This window comes from Camelus ferus, chromosome 6 (assembly GCF_009834535.1).
Source record: "Camelus ferus isolate YT-003-E chromosome 6, BCGSAC_Cfer_1.0, whole genome shotgun sequence".
NCBI lineage: Eukaryota > Metazoa > Chordata > Mammalia > Artiodactyla > Camelidae > Camelus > Camelus ferus.
In genome coordinates, this window is record NC_045701.1 from 47575597 (window position 1) to 47597210 (window position 21614).

The following is a 21614-nucleotide window of genomic DNA, read 5'->3' on the forward strand; positions in this document are numbered from 1 at the left end:
AGATTTTGTATAGTATTATTAATCATTTCTATATTTCCAGAGCCAAACATAGTACCTGGCAAAATAAATATTTGTTAGTTATCTGAATGGATGGATGGATGATGAGTGAAAAAAAGTACACTATCAGATAAAATATAGCAATCACTTTAAGCTCACATTAATATATATTTTCATGTTAATTATATGGTTTTAATGTTAAATATTAAAGGTATAATTCTGAATATGACAGTTGTGGAGTATAATAAACTCAGAGAAAGGGAAAGTGCTTGAGGAGAGACTAACAATTCTGTCGTGTTGGAGAGTAGAGGACTGGTCTGAGATTAAAAACAAGAAATACAAGTTAGTTGGCCTTCCACATTCTCAGCTTCTGCATCTGCGGATTCAGCCAACTGTCAGTTAAATTTGATAAGCAGTTCTTTAAACATGCAGGACACATGGGTTTGGGATGAATGAGGGTGCTGAGGGACAACTGTATATTTTTAAAAGATAGCCAACCCAAGTGTGGGAGTGATATAAATACTATCAATGAATTCATCAGCCAATAGTTGGACTCCAGATACCAAGCCAGAGGTAAAAGTCAAGAGTTCCAAGACATTGAGTCAAGCATGAAGACCCAAGATGGGAGTTAGAAGGTATAGCTCTACAGGTGTAGCTCTATCATCCAGATATATTAACATGGCCATGTCTCACTTGTCTTTGTAAACAGCAAGTCTTTGACACTAAGTCTTCCTCACATTATACCCTCTTTCTTGCCTTCACTGCTATGCTTCCTGAAAGAAAAATCTACCTTCTCTATTACTTCTGTTAAAGAAAAATTGCCCATAGTGGAGTTAAACAGGCAAGGAAGACTTGATTCAAGATAATTACAATAGGTATCAAGACTACTGGAATGGGACAAAGATACTGAACTCCAATGAAATAAAAGGCGGAGGGTTTTTAAGCATTGAGTAAGTCAGTGCGATAGTCCTGGAAGACACTGGGGAGTGAGGAGGTTGGTCAATTTGATTAAGCCATCTGTGTTTGCTAATTGATGCTAATTAAAGTTAGGCTTCTATCCTCCCAGAGAGACTGAAAAATAGGGGACTGTCTTCCTTAATCAAATTTCAAAGGGATGGCTCCTAAGTCCTTCATAAAGACATTCCTACGTTGTAAAACTTATTAGAGGCTGGAAGATTTACATCTAGAAAGAGCAGAGAAAGAATTTACAATTGCTAATGGTTTTATAAATATCCTAAGAGAATGGCAGTCAAGAAGAAACCTGTCTAAAGTTTAGTTAAATTAAGGAGAGCATTAAGACTGTCTTGGTCATTTCTTAATTAAGCCATATTTTCTTCTTCATCTAAGTAGTTTGATCTCTTTCCCCATATCACTCAGTGAGCCTACTTTTACTAAAATCTCACATACTAAAGCTGTGTAACTAACTAAAGTCGGTATTACTTACTTTTTATTTTCCTTGGTTTGTCTGTTGTTTTGACTAGTATCTCTGATATGTTCTCCTCCTCTTAGATGTCTTTACAATATGCTACTCTGGTTTGTCCATCTTTTTAGAAGTCCAATGTGCTATCCATTGCGCTACAGAGCCACCTTGTCCATCTTTTTAGATGTTGCCTGGAGCAATTGGAAGTCTTTCTCTGTTGGTTTGATTTTTACCTTGTTCCTTTCCTCCCTTCTCCTTTTCTTTTAATTATTTGCACTCAATTATGAAAGCCTCAGTTCACCATCCCAAGGCAAGCAACACAACTTCTCAGAGAAAAATTTTTTGTTCACCAGACACAGCAAAAACCTAGCAATGTATTAAATGAGCTGCAAACTTGTGAAGCAGAAGCCATTGTTCCTTGTGTCCAGTATCACTGTAAAATTTGCAATTCTTCACCAAAATCAAAAATTAAAACCAAAGAAAAACTGCCTTTTTGACAAAATCCACTGCTACTACAGCAGTTTAACTCTCTGTTGGCACAGTCACCGTCATTATGTTTGTTACACAGTGCCTCTGCTTCCCAGATGATCTCATGAAGTTCTCATCACCATATGAATATTACATAAGCATTTAAAATTCAACATGCCTCCAATTCAATTTATATTCTTACTCCAAACCTGCTAATCTCACCATGATTTCCCATCTTATGACACCTCCATCCTCACAGTATTCATAAACCCTTCTCTTTTCTGTCACCCCTATCCAGTCTACCAACAAATCCTGTCTATTCCCTCTCCTGAATAGCCGGTCACTCTCATAACTTCTTTACTCCTGCTGTCAATGCTTTACCTCCATCCTCATTTCTCATCTGAATTATTTCAGTCGCCATCCAATAAGTATCCCTATATCCCCAATCCTCTGACTGAAATACAATCTTTATAATGCCATCAGAGAAATTCTTTCTAAGCTGCACATCTAATCATTGTTAAACTTCCTGATTCAAATCCTTCAGGAGACATCCACTAGCATCATGATAAAAATCCAAATTTATTATGATGGTAAATAAGGCCTTTCAAAACCTGCTGTCTACTTCTCCAGCAGCAGCATCTCTCACCATTCTTACCCTCAAAATCTATGCCCCGACAAACTGAACTATTCAAAGATGCAGGATGTTGTGTACTCTCTATCGCCTGCTACCTTACCTCTCATGTTGCTCCTTCTGGCTGAAAACCAGCACCACTCCCTCATTTGCCTAGGAAACCTCTATGCTTAGCAATCTCTATTTTTTTTTTTTCTTATTGAAGTGTAGTCAGTTTACAATGTTGTGTCAATTTCTGGTGTACAGCATCATGTTTCCAGTCATACATCTACATACATATATTGCTTTTCATATACTTTTTCATGATAGGTTACTACAAGATATTGAATATAGTTTCCTGTGCTATACAGTAGAAACTTGTTTGTCTGTTTTATATATAGTAGTTAGTATCTGCAAATCTTGAACTCCCAATTTATCCCTTCCCACCCTCTTCCTCCCTGGTAATCATAAGTTTGTTTTCTGTCTGTGAGTCTGTTTCTGTTTTGTAAGTAAGTTCATTTGTGTCTTTTTTTAGATTCCACATATAAGTGATATCATATGGTATTTTTTTTTCTTTCTGTTTTACTTCACTTAGTATCACAATCTCCAGTTCTATCAATGTTGTTGGAAATGACTTTTTTATGGCTGAATAGTATTCCATTGTCTATATATACCATATCTTCTTTATCTAGTCATCTGTCAATGGACATTTAGGTTGTTTCCATGTCTTGGCTATTGTAAATAGTGCTGCTATGAACACTGAGGTGCAGGTATCTTTATGAATTTGAATTCCCTCTGGATATATGCCCAGGAGAGGGATTGCTGGATCATATGGTAAGTCTACTTTTAGTTTTTTTGGGAATCTCTATACTGTTTTCCATATTGGCTGCACCAAAGAGCATAGGAGGGTTCCCTTTCCTCCACACCCTCTCCAACATTAATCATCTGTGGATTTTTTAATGATGGCCATTCTGACTGGTGTGAGGTGATACATCATTGTAGTTTTGATTTGCATTTATCTGATAATTAATGATATTGAGCATTTTTTTCATGTGCCTGTTGGCTAGCATATCCCTTTGTGAGACACCTCCTCATGAAATCCTTCCCTACTCTGTCTCCAGAGTGACCTGGTAACCTCTCTATGAGCTCATGGTGACCTGCATTAACCTCTTTCATAGTTCCCATCATATTGTACAGTAATAGTGCATTTATTCATTTTTCCCCCCATTTCAGTAAGAGGGACTAATCCCTTATCTCTGTATCCCCAGTACAAGGTGACTGAGTTCATGGCTCATGCAGTCAAATCTAGGTTCCTGTAAAGTACAATTTCAGAGCTATAAGAATCAAATTATATAATATATATAAACCTTTAGCCAGATGCATGATGGAGCTGGGTTACATGATGACAAAGAGAAATTGTCATATACACTAGTATGAGCCCCCATCTAGAAACATAGGGAAATATAACCTATTAGACAGCCTAACATTTGTAGCATTCAAACATACAATTTAACATTGTAAATTTAAATTAAAAGAAAGAAGGAGCAAAGTGCTGAAAAATCATATGATCTACAATAGGCATTACCAAAATTTTCTACATGACTTTACAGTCCCTGGAAGCTCAATGATGTCCCATGATTTCTCAATGTTTCACAGGAGCAATTTTATCAAGATCTCCAGTCAATCATGGTACCAGATAAGAAAGAGGGACACTTCTGACTATATCATGTGGATATGCCAATTTCCTCTTCTAGCAAATGCTTCTCTGTGGTGTAGGAAGCATAAAGCTCTTTTTGGATACCCCCAATCTCAACAGAGGTGACCTCCATGTTCTACACCTCTTAATTTTAATATCAAGTATTCCCATCCCTATACTGGCTATCTACTAACTTAAGCTCTTCACTCATTGTGGATAGGTTTGCTCCCTAAAAAGAATTCTCAGGTTATGTGATTCACTGAGGCAGTGGTTCTCAAATCTGCAAGCACATGAGAATCACCTGGAGCCACTTATTAAATAAAAGATTCAGTTGAGTCCCATCTTTAGTATTCTGTATTTTTAATAAGTGCCTGACATAATTCAAGTGAATCTGACCCCTGAACCAGAATTTAAGGGAAGGATTCTACCCTGACTGCCTCTCCATTTTATCACCGTCATCGTTGGTTACATACTTCCTTCCTTCTGCATTTCTTCCTTACTGGTGAGAGACAAAAAGAATTCAGGAAAATTCTGTGATTTGGGATACAAAGCACAAGTTTTCTGGTAGTGAAACTACAAAAATTATCTCTTCAGGAGGCCAGACACTTTTTCCTCTGAAACATCCCTATGCTAAAACAACTGCAGGACGCTGAACAAGGCATCAAAGACAACCAGCTAAAAGTCTCAGTGACAACTCTTTACTGTTCTTTCTTGTTGACTAGCTATATTCAAAATATTCTGAAAAATGCAAAGAATTGTGCAACATAAGGTATTATTATTACTATCTTAATATTCATGCCTAATGTACCCCTTTTACCTGTGGCAGTGTTCAAGGAGCCCTGTATATCTGAGAAAGCTATTTCTTAAAGAAGCTATGACAAACAATGCTTGCAGAATTAGATGTTTCAAAGACACCGAGGTTGCATGTCACCAAGAAGGTTTTCAACAGTGTTATTTATGACCTCTGATACTTAGGAACCATTGTGATTTTTTTTTTCAACTTAATCTACAGGGGTTATCTGCCCATTAGTAAACCTCTTTTGTGCATGTCTTAAAACTATCCAAGTCACTCAACAGCTACTAGGACTGATGGGCCAGAATAATTTTAATAATTTTAACTACAAAACTGTACAAGGAGATTATCATCATAGTTTATGTACAGGAGAAGAGAGGAGGACATTTGCTTTTGCAAAATGGAATACATTTTGGTCTGACAAGTAATAAGCAAATTTTATCATTATTTAAATAGCAAGACCAAGACTTTTTTTTTAAGTCACAAATGATTCTCCAAGTTCTAAGAGCATTTTAGATTTAGCTGAAATGTTCCATAACATTGATATAAACTAGAATAATCCTCCTAATGTTATCGTGCCTAAGTGTCAGTGGAAGAACAAAAATACACTGTTGGCAGTTAAGAAGTTGGTAAGACTGTGCTCTTTTGAAAAAGGGACCATCATGACCCAAATTTTATTCAGTCTCTGAGATGGTAAAGCAGCCTCTTCAATGAACAGGAAAATCGTGAACCATTAGCTGAAACAAATTTTCTGTTTTGCCACATGGACTTTCATTTTAGACACAGAAACAACATGCTTCTCAATTTCATTTATCATGACAGGCTACCAGAAGCCTTTGCAAGCATTTATTGAATCCTCACAGATCATTGGAAATATTTTCCAATGTGTTTTAAGCCAATTGAAGGATCCTATGAATAATACTACCTTCCATGACATAATATAGCTTTGGAATAATGGGAAATCAGGGGACCTAAAGAGTAGGTTTGAATCTTGGCTTATTAAGTACTAGCTGTGTGATTTGGATCAGGTTACTTACAATAATTTGAAATTTTTAAAGTTAACTTTAAAAAAATTATAACTGTAAAATGATTATAAATCAATAAAAAATGTTTAAAAAATTATAACTATAATCAAGTGAGGGATGGGAAAGGAGAAGCAATGGTCTCAGGAAATGGAAGACTTTGGTTTGACAAGTCATATGTTGCATAATAGGCAAATTTTACTACTATTTAAAAGGAAGACTTTAATTTAAATTTGAGCTTAAATTTAAAAAATCAAAATAATAATAAAACACATGAGGTCAAATTGTTGTGCTTATAATCTTCTGATACTATTGTTTATATTATAAATTGATTAAGGATTTTAAAAAATAATATATGTAAAAATATCTGAAGCATACTGAATCCTTAATAATTTACCACATATATATGTCAAACTCAGTCTCTGTAAGTAGGTTTCTATTGCTCAAATATGTGTAGTAAAGAATTTGGCTTTACCCAAAGAGAGGTCTGGACTTTGCCCTCAACATATTGCCCTCAATATCTGATAGGGGTGTCTTTGTTTAGGGCAGGGGCTGACCATGACATATTTTAGGGTGAGGCTGGCTACACCCAACAGTCTTAGGTTGGGGATTGGCTATGCCAGGAAGATCAACCATGTTTTAGGGTGTGAGGTTTGGGTCATGTGGCATCCGCAATCTAGCATCTGAGGTCAAACACATGGGCAATCAATCAATCAATCAATCAATTGTGCCAATGTAATGGAGCCCCCAATAAAAACCTGAACACTGAGGCTTGGGTGAGCTTCCTTGGTTGGCAATATTTTGTGCATATTGTTACACAGCAATTCTAGAAGGGTAACATATCCAGAGGACAAAGGAGGCTTCCCATCTGAAAACTACCCAGACTCTGCCCTATGGGTCTCTCCCTCTGGCTGTATCCTTTCACTGTCATAAGCCGTAACTGTGAGTTTAATAGTTTTCAGTGAGTTCTGTGAGTTCTTCTAGTGAATTATCAAACCTGAAGGTGTCACTTAAAGCTCACCCCAAAACTTGAAATAGGGGTCAGAAGTAAGAGTAGTATTAGGGACTGTCCTCTCAACCTTTGTAGTTTGCTAACTCTGAGTAAAATAAAAGCGTATTACTTAAGTTCATATAAATGACAAATCTTGACTAAGAATTTACTCTTTGCGATAAAGTCTTCAAAATAAAAGATAAAATAAGCAAATCATTGAACACTTTTAAAACATTACTGTTCTATCAATCATACATTTTTATTACAATTGGAAGTTACCTAATTAAAAAATACCTCTAAGTACCTAATGCTTGTTTGGTTGAAGATAGATATAAAGGCCATGCCCATAGGACCTACCTAAATATTCAAGGTTCTTGCGTATTAAAAGGGTTACACTATTAAGAGGTTTTTTTCTTTTTATAAAATCATGATGAATTGGTCTAAATAGCAAGATCCAGGCCAGAGTCCAGTAACACCTAACCTACAGATTTTTTTTAATTCAAGAAACAATATCCCACTCTTTCTATATTTGGCAACATTGATATCCCACCAAGATCAAGCCTGAGAGGCTCTATCATATTCTGGAACACCTGGAGAGGCCACAGGATGAAAGACCAGGTGATTACTGCAGCTCTTGTTATTTACAGTATGAAGACTTTCAAAGTGTGTTTAAATTACCATCAGTGCTCTACCCTTTCTCTAGAGCAGTGGTACTTGACTGAGTGTGACTGTGCCCCCAGGGACATGGCCTTGTCTAGAGATATTTTTTGGTTGTAATAAGTGTGAGGAGATAATACTGGCATCTTGTGCATAGAAGTCAGAGATACTGATAAACATTCTGCAAGGCACAGGGAAACTTCCCACAACAAAGCACTGTCCAGCCTCAAACGTCACTAGTGCTGAGGTTGAGAAATCACACTCTAGAGATGTATAGTTTCAGTCAAACTAAATTTTTGTCAATGACATCAATTCAGGAAGATTTCACTTTGGTTCATTCTAAAGATAGCACTATTTCCATATATAATAGGGCAACCATACCTACAGGTCCAAATCAAATACTCCCTTATTTGAAGTAAAATCCTAAGGTATTTAAGCTTCATATATAAATACACAACTCCTCTGGGGTAACTGAAAATACAGATTTCTCAAGCTCCTTTTTCAGAAACTCTTAATCAGTATTTATGAGTTGGGACCTAAGAATCTTTATGTGTATCCATTCTCTAGAGGATGCTAATTAGAAGCCACCTTTCGGAACTGCTAACCTGGAGAGCCATCTGCAGACCTTGTTAAAAATACAGATTATCAAACCTACCCTAGAGTCACTGAATCAGAATTTTCATGGGTGAGACCTGAGAAGCTGTGTTTTTAACAAGTGTTCCCAGATGACTCTTATCATCAGACATGTTTGGGAAACACTGGTTAAGAGAGTATCTAAAAAACCAGGATCTGTGATCACAGCTTATAGGAAAAGCAGCATCCTTTCATGAGGATGACATAACTAAAAGAAAAAAAAAATGTTAAAAGCTAAATTCAGCACATCAGGCCTCACAGGAGCAGGGCTCCTTGTATTTTTGGTTACGAAAATGCTGACGTCTATAGGATACCACGGGAGGAAGTACTTGACCTCTTCTCTGTGAAAGTATTGTCCCTAGAACTGTTGAAAACATACTTTGTAGAGAGAACTGTCATCAGTAAATTTCCCTTTCATGGATATTGCAGAGAGAAATTTCTCAGCCACTCCTTTGGATTCTACATCCAGATGTGTAAACATTAACATAATGGTAAATAGAGACAATGAAGAAAGGCAGACCAGGACCCATGGCAAACTCCATCCTCTGGCAGGACTGAATCCTTCCAAAATTAGAATTCTCAAGGGCACAAGATCTCAGCCTTGAAGTGCACTCCTGCTAATGCTTCTGACTCAAGTACTTCAGACACACCTCAACACAACACTGATGAGTATCTAGGTAGCTTCACTTGTGTCAGGCTTCCCACCATCTGATTAAGATCTCATAAGTGAGTCATATTTCTCAAGCAATGGGCAGACCATGTTGCGCAGTGACAGAAAATAAGTGAATCATTCTGAATCCAACTATTTCATAAAGCTATAATAAAAGCCTACATAAGGGGACAGTACTTACTGAAAATAACTCCTGTTGGTCTCTATATATGGTCAGCTGCAGACTCACACAATCTCAGCTTAGGATCTCTATTATCATCTAATTCAACCATCAGAGGCTGAAATATTCACTACAGTAACCAGCTCAGTAATCCCAAATCTGACTACGTGACAGATTATATACTGGGAAGGTTAAAAAAAAATACACATTTGGGGACCTTACCCCAGTCCGGCTTTAGTAAAATGTCTAGTGAGTGGTAAAATCTCCAAATTATGGTTGTACTTTCTGCTTTTGGGCAGCTTTTTAAAAAAAATCTCATTAAATCATTAAATTGTCATAAAATGGTTCCAATCATTGGTTCTAGTTCAATCATCTGAGGCCTGTTCCAGAGGTCTTCTTTTATTCTCAGGTAGTATCTCCAATCTTTCCACTGCTCAACATGTGAAAAACATGCCTCTAACATCTGCTTGGACTCCCATAATTATTTTCTAGTTCTAGAATCACAGCCTAGAAGAAATATAGCTTTCTAGTGCAGAGTGGAGCAGGGCAGGCACCTCCCTCACATTCTAGATAGCCTGTTTCTGTTAGTGCAACCTAGCTGTTCTTAATTACACATCACACTGCCCATTCTCTAGCTAGATCTCAATCCCTTTTTGCAATCATTTTACATTTTCTCAGTCAAGTTCCCCTTCTTTTCTCCTGCAGATACTAGTCAAAATATTTATTCAACCTTCTATTTATATCATCTTATCCACTTACTCTTAACTAATTTAAACATGCTCAAAATTCATGGAGAAAACAGAAGCCTACTGTGTCTGCAATCCACCAAGTTAACATCAGACATAACACATAGTATCAAATTATCAAATCAAAACCACTCAAGTCAAGGATTCTACATGGTATCAATTTTTAGTAATACCGTCAAACACATAAGCAATCAAAAGGCACAGACAAGGAAGGTGAAGTTTGGGTTATACTATGTGGCTCCCCAGCTCCTTCCTTTCCACAGTGGACAGGAGCCATTCCACCCAGAAGAAAAGATGAGGTCTCTAAGTGATACTTGTGGCTTATCTTACGTAATCAGGAGGGATCAATTATGAGACAGCTCCATTTTATACCCCAGAGAATTGCAGAACTTATGTGACATTTTGCATGAGCTGTACCACATAAATCCATAAATCCCAGATACATTTCCATGAACAATTCTAAGCCAGGGATAGCTTCTAAAGGGCATTCCATAGATAAGGACTCTCTGCCTAAAAAAATAGATTTAGTGTATTTACCATGTTTATAAGAAGATGAGACTAGATCACTAGTCTTCTCTTTCCCTCAGAAACATCACCCTGGTAATCAGGGAAGAAATGAATCACAAACTGGCTGCTTTAGCTCCTTGCTTCCAACATCTTTACTTACTGTTGTCTTAGTGGAAGAAGTCCTCTAAGACACCTATTTTCATTAATCAGGTACTCTGAATATCATTCCCTCAGCTATTCTTTTTCATTATGCCTTGTGATACTGCTTTTTTCCTTTTTTAAATTATGCCCTCTTTTTCTTTCATTACACCCTCAAATATAGCTTAACATATTCCCATCTATCAGCATCTTCTCCTTACAACATAAATATTCTCATTCTCTCCCATTTAAAAACTATTCCTCAGTCATTTATTATCCTTGAGATACGTAGTATCCCCTTTTTCTTTACTACAACTGAAATTCTTGGCACTTGCTTAGACCTAAATGTGACTGTTGCTCATCATACGGGGTGTTTGATGTCACCTGAGCTATAGAAGACATTTTCTGTTGCCTACTGAATATCTCCATCTGGATGTCCCACAAGCGCCTAAATCTCAGAATAACCAAACCTAAAATCGTCACCTCTAACTTTTCTTCCCAAACATGAGTTTCTGTGTCTATTTTCCCATTTTAGTGAATGGAATACACATATACCTAGATTTCAAAACTTGAAATCAGGTGAAATGTCCCTTTCCCCACTGATACTAGCATCCAGTAAGTGATTGAGTGCCATCATTTGTGTCTCCATAATAAATCTCAAATTCATTTCTTTTCACTGCCAAGAACAGTGCATTAATTTGAAACTTTATCATGTGAATTCAGCAACACAACATCTAAATCAAGTCATATCCAGCCTAGAGTTCTCCATATTTTCCAGTCATCAGAAGAAGCCTCATAAAATCCTAATGTCAAGATACACTAAGTCTAACACATTTTTCTCATCTGCCAGCTCAGAAAACACAACAGTAATGGAAATGAGGCAGTAATCTGGTAATATGATTTATTCTGTGACATTATTTGGATACTGGATTTCCACCTTTACTGTTTATTTGACTTTACCAGTAAGCTTTTTCATTGTGTAATTTTCTAGTTATGGCCTTTTCTTTTCTGCCTAGAGAAGCTCCTTTAACATTTGTTATAAAGCTGTCTTGGTGGTGCTGAATTCTTTTAGCTCTTGCTTGTCTGTAAAGCTTTTGATTTCTCCATCAAATCTGAACGAAAGCCTTGCTGGGTAGAGTACTCTTGGTTGTAGATTTTGTCCCTTTCATCACTTTAAATATATTGTTCCACTCGCTTCTGACCTACAGCATTGCTGCTGAAAAATCATTTGATAGCTTTATGTGGGTTCCTTTGTGCGTTATTTGCTGCTTTTCCCTTGCTGCTTTCAATATTACCCCTTTATCTTTAATTTTGGTCAATTTGATTACTATGTGTCTTGGTGTGTTCCTCTTGGGGTAATTTCTATATAAGACTCTGCACTTTCTGAACTTGGGAGGCTGTTTCCTTTCCCAGGCTAGGAAAGTTTTCAAATATTATGTCTTCAAATATTCTCCCCAGCCCTTTCTCCTCCTTCTGGGACACCTATAATGTGAATATTATTGTGCTTGATGTTGTCCCAGAGGTCTCTTAAACTGTCCTCATTTCTTTTCACTATTTTTCTTTATTATGTTCTGTTGCAGTGATTTCCACTACTCTGTCTTCCAGCTCACTGATCCGTTCCTCTATATAATTTATTCTACTATAGAGTCCTTCTAGTGTTTTTCTTTGCAATTACTACATTCTTCATCTCTGTTCAGTAGTTCTTTATATTTTCTAACTCTTTGTTAAAAACGTCTAACTTCTTGTTCTGTGCAACTATTCTTCTCCCGAGTTCTTGGATCATCTCTATGATCGTTGCTCTAAACTCTTTCTCAGGTAAATTATCTCCACTTCACTTAGTTCTTCTTTGGGGTTTTATTTTTTTCCTTCATCAGGAACATATTTCTCTGCCGTCCCATTTTGTCTATGTTGGTATTTCTATTTTCACGTATGTGGCAGGTTAGTTACATTTCTTGACCTTGGTGAAGTGGCCTTCTGTAAGAGACATCCTATTGTCCCAGCAGTGCATTCTCCTCTTATCATCTAAGCTATATGCTCTAGGGTTTCCTCCTGAGAAGGCTGCACGAGTCCTTCTTTTATGTTGGTGTTTCATGGGCTTGGTTGGCCCCTAGCCTGGTTGGTTGCCAGGACTTGTCTTGTGTGGATGCTGCTGACTGCTGTTTAGTGGGGCCTGGTCATGAGGCATCTGGCTGCAGAACCGTAGGGGGCCCCAGGGTTAGTGCTGGCTCACTGGTGGGTGGAGTCAGGGTCCTGAAGGCTCAAGGGCTATTGCCCACCCACTGGTAGATGAAGCCAGTTTGGCAGGCAGAGCTAATTCTGGAGTCTGACTGCAGGTCGCAAAGATCCCAGAGCTTGTTTCACATTGTTGGGGCAGCGGAAGTTTCTGACACAGTTGGGATTGGGGACCTGGGGTGTCCCAAAGCTTGCATTGTACCACTAGTGGAAAGGCAAGGGCTCAGCTGGTTCCAAGGTGAGTGGGCTGCATTTGCATTTTGTGTCTGCTCCCCAGTGTATGAGACTGGTCCAGAGGCTACTGCAGGCTTTTTGGAAGGCAGGGCCAGTGCCTGCCCAATGGTGAGTTTAGCTGGGTCTTGGCCCTCTGGTGGGCATGGCCTTGTCTAGGGGTGTGTCTAGAAGCAGCAGCGGGCTCAGGAAGTCTTAGGCAGCCTGTCTGCTGATGAGTGCACTATGATCCTGACCAGTTAATTGTTTGGCCTGAGGTGTCCAAGCACTAGTGCCTATAGGCTATTGAGTGGGGCCAGATAAACTGCTAATGAACCAAGATAGGAGTTGCCAGCAACAGCGTTTACAGGGTAGAATGTTCTCAAAAAAGGCTGCCACCAATGTCCACATTCCCAGGGTGAGCCACAGTCCTCCCCTGCCTATCCAGGAGACTCTCCAAGAGCACAGGTACGTCTGCCTAGGCTCCTATCAAATTACTGCTTTTTCCCTGGGTCCCAGTGCACGTAAGATTTTGTATGTGCCCTTTAAGAATGAAGTCTCTATTTCCCCTAGTCCTGAGGGGCTCAACAAATTAATCCCCACTGGTCTTCAAAGCCAAGAGCTCTGGGGACTCATCTTCCCAGTGCCAGACTCAGGCTCACTGCTCCCTGATGCTCAAGCTAGCAACAGAAGGCAGCCCAGGTAGAATTCTTTCTCTCCGGGATCAGAAGGGAGCTGTACCATCAAGATTAGGCAAGCCCAGGGGGAACCTGACAGGGAGATGGATCAGGAGCCCCACTGATAGTATGAGCCAGGGAAGGGCCCTCCTCTCCAGTCAGACCTGAGACCTCCTCACATTTCTCACCTAGAGACACCAGTGGTACCAACAAGATGAAATTCCATCACAGTAATGTCTAGCCTAGAAGCCTCTGTCTCCACAGGCCTGAGATGTCCTATTCTCCAGACAGAGACAGTGGCAGGGGGTACCAGCAAGAGGGATTCTGCCTCATAACTGTCTGTCAGGGAAGCCTCTTCTTCTTGGTGAGAATGAACCTCCTTTCTCCCACCCAGAGGCACTAGGCAACCTGGCCAGGAGAAGCTCCTTTTGCTCCCATAGGTGGCACCAGCAAGAACCAATGGAAGTCTCAGGGTAAATAATAGACCAAAATAACATGACAAAGTCTTTGAAAATTAACTTTTCACTGGATCCACAGTCCACAAAAGTAGGCCAGGACCAATATGCCAATAAACCAAAACAGGGTGACTCCCTGCTAAAATAAAACCTTTAAATATGACCCAGACTCTCCAGGATACAAATGACTAAAATGCAATGAACAAATACAAGGTGCTGCAGTATAACGATCATTGCTAGCTATGACAGGAACTTAGATACTAAAAGAAATGTCACAAGACAAGTATGCAGGTAACAACAATGAATGCCGGAACTGGCATCTGTTGCTTAGTGTACACTAGGTACTGATCAAAGAAGGTAATATGGATTAATTATTTTGCGACTCATGATAATCCCATGGTTAAGTATTGTTCTTATTATGCTTTTTTTTCAGATAAGTAAACTGAGGCACAGGGAGATCAACTGACTTGAACTAGCTAAACAGCTCATAAGTGATGGAGGCAGGATTTACAAACTGGCAGTCATGATCATAACTTCTCCTTTATACTCAATGAGGGTAACATAAGTAGGTTAGAGTAGGTTGTAAAGGACCATGAATATTCTTTTAAGGAATATAAGTTTTGTTCTGCAAACAAATGGCTGCATGAACAGAACTGTGTTTTAAAAAATAACTCTGGCAATAACAGGAAAGATTATTTTGAAGAAAGACTGAAATAGAAATAGCAGATAATGGCCACAGTAAGCAAAGCAAAGGATATTAAGGATCTAAACTAGACAAGTGACAGTGTTACTGAGGAGAGGCTATTAACAGGGATAAAATAAGACAATAATTCTAAACATTTATGCAGCTAATATCAAAGTTTCAAGATACATGATGCAAAAGCATATAAAACTTCAAAAAAAAATAGACAAATCCACAGTTATAGTCAGGGATTTCAACTTACCTTTCTCAGTGATCTACAGAATAGGTGGATTTAAAATCAGTAATGATACAGAACTAAGCAACACTATCAACTAATTCTTAATTTTTAAACTGACATTTATAGAACCCTCTAACCAAAAACAATATATCACAGCATGGAGCACTAACCAAGATAGGCCACATGCTTAGACATAAGTATCAATAAATTAAAAAGATCAAATCAGACTAAGTATAATTTATGACAAAAAAAGTAATTAAGTGAAAAATTAATATAAAAAAGAAATCTGAAAAAAATCACCAAATATTTAGAAATCAAATAACATGTTTAATATTATACGTCAAAGAATAAATCAAAAACAAAATTATAAAATATTTGAGTGGAATGACCATGAAAACACAAGGAATTAGAATTTATAGAATACAGCTAAAATAGTACTCAGAGAGAAATGAACAGCACTGAAGGACCATATTAGAAAAGTAGTAAAGACTAAATCAATGACATCAGATTCCATCTGAAAAATAGAAAAAGTATACACAAGAAAGTAGAAGCAGTAAGATAGAAATAATAAAGATGAAAGCAGAAGTCAATAAAATACAAAATATATAGACACAGAGAAATCAATGAAACCAAAAGATGATTCTTTAAGAAGATCAATGAAAGGTTTATCAAACCTCAACCCAGATTGATTTGGAAAAAAAAGAGAGAGAGAGAGAGAGACAGAGAAAGAAGACATCAATTATCACTATTTACTGATATAAGGACCAATAATTATACCATAATTAGAGACAGAATATCATTACAGATTCTATGAACATAAAAAAGAGGAAAAGAAATGTTATAACAGATAACACAAATAGCCCTATATATATTAAAGGAACAGAATGTTTAGGTAAAAACTTTCCCACAGGGATTTTCCTCAGCAGAAGTCCCAGTTGGGGTTCAGACCAAGATAGTAACATAGGAAGTTCCTGAATTTCCCTCCTCCCATAGATGCAACTAATATACAGCTACACATAGAGCAATTCCCTCTGAGAGAAATTCAGAAATTAGCTGAGTAGGACTCCTATAACCAAGTTGATGAGAAAATACTAGAAATAGGTAGGAAAATCTGAGATACACTCTTGCCATAAATCCTATCCCCAGGCACAGCACCATACAATCAGGAAGGAAGCTCCAACTCCCAGCTTCTTCCTAGAAATGAAGGGTTTGGACCATAAATCAAGTGCCCCGACTTTTAAGGCTATCACCAGATGGTTGGATTTTCAAATTGCCTAGTTCTGAAAGCCAACAAGGTTTGCGTTTATGAGCCCCAGAGGACTATAGTAAACAAATAAGTAGTTGCTAATCATATGATCATCACAAAAGATGGAGAAAAAGCATTTGACAAAATCAGCATCCTTTCATGATTAAAAAAAAAAAAAAACCTTCCAGCAAATTCAGTATAGAAGGAACATACCTGGTCATAATGAAGACCATATACAGCAAGCCCAAAGATCACATCATATTTAAGGTCAGGAACAAGTCAAGGATGTCCACTGTCACCAATTTTATTCAACATTCTGGAAGTCCTGGGCAAATAAATCAGACAAGAGAAATAAATAAAATGCATACAATTGCAATGAAAGAAGTAGAATTAACTGTCATGACATGATTAAATGTCATGATATTTAATATAAAAAACCTTACAGTCTCCACCAAAAAACGGTTAGAATAAACAATTCTAACAAATTCAGTAAAGTTGCAGGATACAAAGTAAACATACAAAAATCAGTTGAGCTTCTACACACTAACAACAAACTAAACAGACATTTTTCTGAAGAGGACATACAGATGACCAAGAGGCATATGAAAAGATGCTCAACATCATTAACCATCTGAGAAATGCAAATTAAAACCACAATGAGATATTACATTACACCTCTCAGAATGGCTATCATCAAAAAGAACACAAATAATATGTTGGTGAGGATGTGAAAAAGAGAGACATCATTCACTGTTGGTGGGAATGTAAACTGATGCAGCCACTGTGGAAAACTGTATGGAAAAAACTAAAAATAGAACTACCATATGATCCAGCAATTCCATTCCAAGGTATACATTCAAAAACAAAATGAAAACACTGCAGGAAAGAATATGCCTTTTCCACTACAAGCTACGTGTACAGAAAAGAAAATATGGCTGTAGAGAATACTTTACCCTTGTCAACAGGGTTTAGTGTAGAAAGGATATTTTAATTATTTTAATTATAAACTTACTTCATTTCAAAATAGGTATAGTCTATATCTGAATAAAAATAACACATTAATTTTAAATCACTAGTTTTTATTGCTCATTTTCCAAACTATGGTCCATATCTTAGGATTTCCTTTCCTTTCCCAGTTCACAAAGCTACCTCCAAAGGCCTATCCTTCTCTAAGATGTGTACTTCCAGAACCCCCTAGCCTCTGATGACTAGCTTAGTTAAGACCTGGCGACAGCTCAGGAGGAGGCCCTTATTCCAGTTCTATATGGATGACACCTTCTATTTGAACAGAAACCTCTTCCTTTTTGGGATTTGATGAATCTTCAGGAAGAGGATCCAGTTTTAAAGGCTCTTCAGATTCTGGCTCACTTTCGAAAACCAATGATTCTAGTTTTACCACCGGGATGTCTGGAGTCTGGAGAGACTGATATTCATTAGACGCGATTTCTACCAGAGCCTCATCTGCAGGGGTTTGTCCAGATGGTGGAAACGGAACTTCAGTAAAGGTGTCTCTTATAAAGATTTGTGTAATAAAGGACTCTCCATCTTGGAAAGACTGTTTGTCAACAGGGACCATTTCTGAAGTAGTTTCTTCAGTTGGTGGAGGCTGAAGTTCAACAGGGGCCTCCTCTGTAAAGGCCTCCTCTGGAGGTAGAGGTTGAAGTTCGGCTGAAGCCTCTTCAGCCGGGGCCCCCTCAGCTGGTAGAGACTGAAATTCTTCTGGGTCCTCTTCTGGAGGGGCCTCCTCAGGTGGTGGAGGCTGAACTACAGCTGAGACCTCTTCTTTAGCGATCTCCTCAGCTGGTGGAAAATAAACTTCTTCTGGGGCTTCTTCTGCAGGGCGCTCCTCAGGTGGTGGAGGCTGAACTTTGGTGGAGGCCTCTTCTGCAAAGGTTTCCTCAGCTGGTAGAGACAGAACTTCTTCTGGGCCCTCTTCTGCAGGGGCCTCCTCAGCTGGTGGGGACTGAACTTCAGCTGAGACCTCTTCTGCAGGGGCCTCCTCAGCTGGTGGGGACTGAACTTCAGCTGAGACCTCTTCTGCAGGGGCCTCCTCAGTTGATGGAAGCTGAACTTCTTCTGGGGCCTCTTCTGCAGGGGCCTCCTCAGCTGGGGGAGACTGAATTTCATCAGGAACCAGCTCAGCTGGTGGAGGCTCAGCTTCAGCTGGGGTGTTTTCTGCAGTGGACACCACAAGTGGTGAAAGCTGAAGTTCGTTAGTGGTTCCCTCAGTTGGTGGAAGTTCTGGGGCCTCTTGTATAGGAGCCTCTTCAGTTGATAAAGGCTGAACTTTAGCAGAAAGCTCTTTTGAAAGAGTGTCTTCCGCTGGGGTAGGCTGTATTTCAACAGGAGCCTCGTCAGCTGCTGGAGGCTGAATTTCAGCAGGAGGCTCTTCTGAAAGAGTCGTTTCAGCTGGGATAGGCGCTGCTTTATCAGGGCCCTCATCTCCAGGAACCTCTTCAGCTGGGGCAGGCTGTACATCAGCAGGAGCTTCCTTAGCGGGTGGAGGCTGAATTTCGGCAGGGACCTCTTCTGCAGTAGTCTCCTCAGCTAGTGGAAGCTTGCACTTCAGCCGAGATTTTTTCTGCAGCAGGAGACTGTACTTTAATTGGAACATCTTGTTCATCTTCTAAAAATAGTGGAGCACTTTTTTTGGTATGTTGAATAAGTGAAGCTTTGCTGGAACTTACCTGACTAATTTCTTCATTGCTACTTGTCATGGGTTGAAATTCAGGATGTTCGCTAACAAAAATCTTCCCTGAGGATTTGCGTTTCTGTGCACCTTCCTTTGAGTTTGAAAAAGAATTACTTGGCCTGCCAATAAACACTATTTCTAATTCACTAAAGTACATCTGCTGTTCGTCTGCTGTTTGTTTTTGAGGAATGTTCATCATTGTCCAGTCTCCAGTACAAGTGGTCTGCTGAGATCTGTCTGTTTTGAGTTGAACTGAGTGTCTGTCTGGTGGAATTTCTACTTCCTGAATACTCTCTGGATATTCAGTGGCTGCTTCTCCAACAACAGCTGGCTTTTCTGCAGGTACCACTGTTTCACAGACTGACTTGATTTCTTCTTTTTTCTCTTCTGTGATAGTGTCTGTCTGCAGAGATCTATCAGTCATATCCTGTACACGCTTTCTCTTTGTCCAAGTTTGCTGAAGTTGAGAAGATAATCTACAAGAGTCACAGCTGACTTTGCTTACAGGAACATTACCAATACTTAGGATGGCTTTAGGGCCAAATGACTGTGGTGCAGGCAAGTGATTCTTTTTCTCTGTCACTTCAGTCTGCTGGGATTTATCTATCATTGGTTGGCTGGGTCGTCTCCTCTTTCGAATTTCTTGCCTCCCTGCTGAGATAGGCTGATCAGATTCGTCACTTTCTTCCATTTCTAAGACTGGTAGATTTCAAATTTATTAATCTTCAAGTAATTACTCATCAAGAATGACAAGGGTGCCAAACAGTTAAGCCTTGCCTTCCTCATTAAGTGTTGTCTGTTGAGCTACCTCAGGAAGAAAGTAATTCATAAATTACTGCATTCTGTACTACACTCTTGTTGGATCCCATCTTACTTAGTAAGCATCTTTCCTGTTTAGTCTCTGGTATGACTAAATCTAACTTCTAGAAGTTTCCCTCAAGGATCTATGACATCACAGCCAATTCTCCCTACAAGATTCCATCAATGGTATTCTCAGCACTTTTTAACCTGATATACACTCATGGACAATAGCTGAAAGTGAGAGATCTACTGTTTGAAACATCAAGTTGAAAAAAACACTTGTCTAGCAGAGGAATAGCAAGTAAACCCCAGAAGTTCAGTAATGCTGCTTTCTTATAATTAGAGTTGGTGCTTTTGAACTTTCAATTCTGTTTGTTTCATCCTACTATAAAAGACAGTTATATTGCAGAATTCAGAATGCTGCATCCAATTTTCAATTGTTGGAGCATTTCAATGTTCAATGGTAACATATGTACAGCAATGTCCTGTCAATATATGTTTATATAATTTGAGAGAAAGTTAATATTGTTTGAAAAAGTTGAGTTCTGTGGTCCATAACTACATAAGTTCCTTTCTTATGTCCTTAGTGTTCAGTAACCACAAGAGACTATTATCAATATATATGTATATGTATACACACACACACATATTTAGCATATTTGCCTTCTCAAATAACTTGAGACATTTTGATTTTCAACTACTTCAGAAAATAGTTCCAACTAAATTTTGTCAAAAGAACGTTGGGTCTAAAGATATGTCAAGTGAAATAAAATGCATTTTTGATGCAATCACTATGTAATATGCTGAATATCCACATGGGAATGGATTCCCCAATGAAGATAAAAACTTTAAATAGAAGCTTTTAAAAAGAGAAATCCTAGTTAAGCAGACTATAAATGGCATTATAATAGATTTAAAATATAAATAAAATTTTAACATACACCACAAATTTTTTTTTCTAAAAAAGATGGAGATTGGTCAAAAGATGTGCAAAAATATATTCCTTTAGTCTAAGGAAAGTTAAAGAAGAGAAAATAGACTTCAAAAAATGTAGTCACAGGAGACAATGTAACAAATATATCTAAACAATGATTATGGCTTCATTAACCTAGGAATATTCTAAAATCTTTTTATGGTTTATTGTCCTTTTGAAATACAAAAGTGTCATTGAATAATTCCCCTTGTTTGACATGATTAGTCATAATTGTAGTCAGGTCATCTTACCAAATAAATAAACACTTTCCACATTCTTAGACCTAACCCCTATAGCAGCCTCTATCTCTATACAGGAATTGATGAATATCTGTTGCGTGTAATTGGAAGTATGTGATTAGAAACAATGCTGCTTGCCTTACATCTCAACTTGCTTTGCGTTCATTTTTGTCTATTCTGCTCCACTATGTTTGATCTTTCTAAGACTTAATAAATTGAAGTAAAAATAGTCACTTTGCAAAAATACTGACATAAGTTTTAATCAGATCTGCTGTAGTTTGAAAACTAGATTGTTTATAAATCTCTTTGTGGTCTGGTGTTCCTCCCAACTGCATTCTGTCAGACACTGCAAGTGTATTTTGCAACCAAGTTTCTGACATTTTATGTAGTATCTTAAAAATCTATTTTGGGTCAATTCATAACAAAAGTCAATGTCAAAACCAACGTTGTCCTTGTTGGGTTAACATAATATTGCGTGTTCTGGATTAATTTTGCTCCTATGTATCCCAGCAGTGTACTTCCCTCTCATGTCCCAAAGGCCAGGGTCCAGTTGGTCCCACAGTAGAGTCTGATTTGTTTTTGCAAACTACTTCCACAGGTTATAGGATTATTGTTTTCTTACTTCTGGTATCTGTCCCTGGTCAGTGAGGATGGACTAGAG

The 21614-nt window shown here is 38.2% G+C and overlaps 1 protein-coding gene and 1 long non-coding RNA gene across 2 annotated transcripts in view; both read right to left on the minus strand.

Moving 5' to 3' along the window:
- The window catches only part of LOC116664255, a 575010-nt gene that overhangs the window by 553337 nt on the left and 59 nt on the right, over window positions 1-21614 (minus strand). The window contains exon 2 of the long non-coding RNA XR_004320675.1: window positions 16462-16573. This is a non-coding gene — a long non-coding RNA (uncharacterized LOC116664255). The remainder of the gene's footprint in view (window positions 1-16461; window positions 16574-21614) is intronic.
- On the minus strand, window positions 17388-19792 carry FSCB (fibrous sheath CABYR binding protein). The gene is given in 2 exon segments (XM_006195887.3): window positions 17388-18805; window positions 18807-19792. Coding segments are annotated over 2 exon segments (2133 nt in total). The 5' UTR covers window positions 19632-19792; the 3' UTR covers window positions 17388-17497.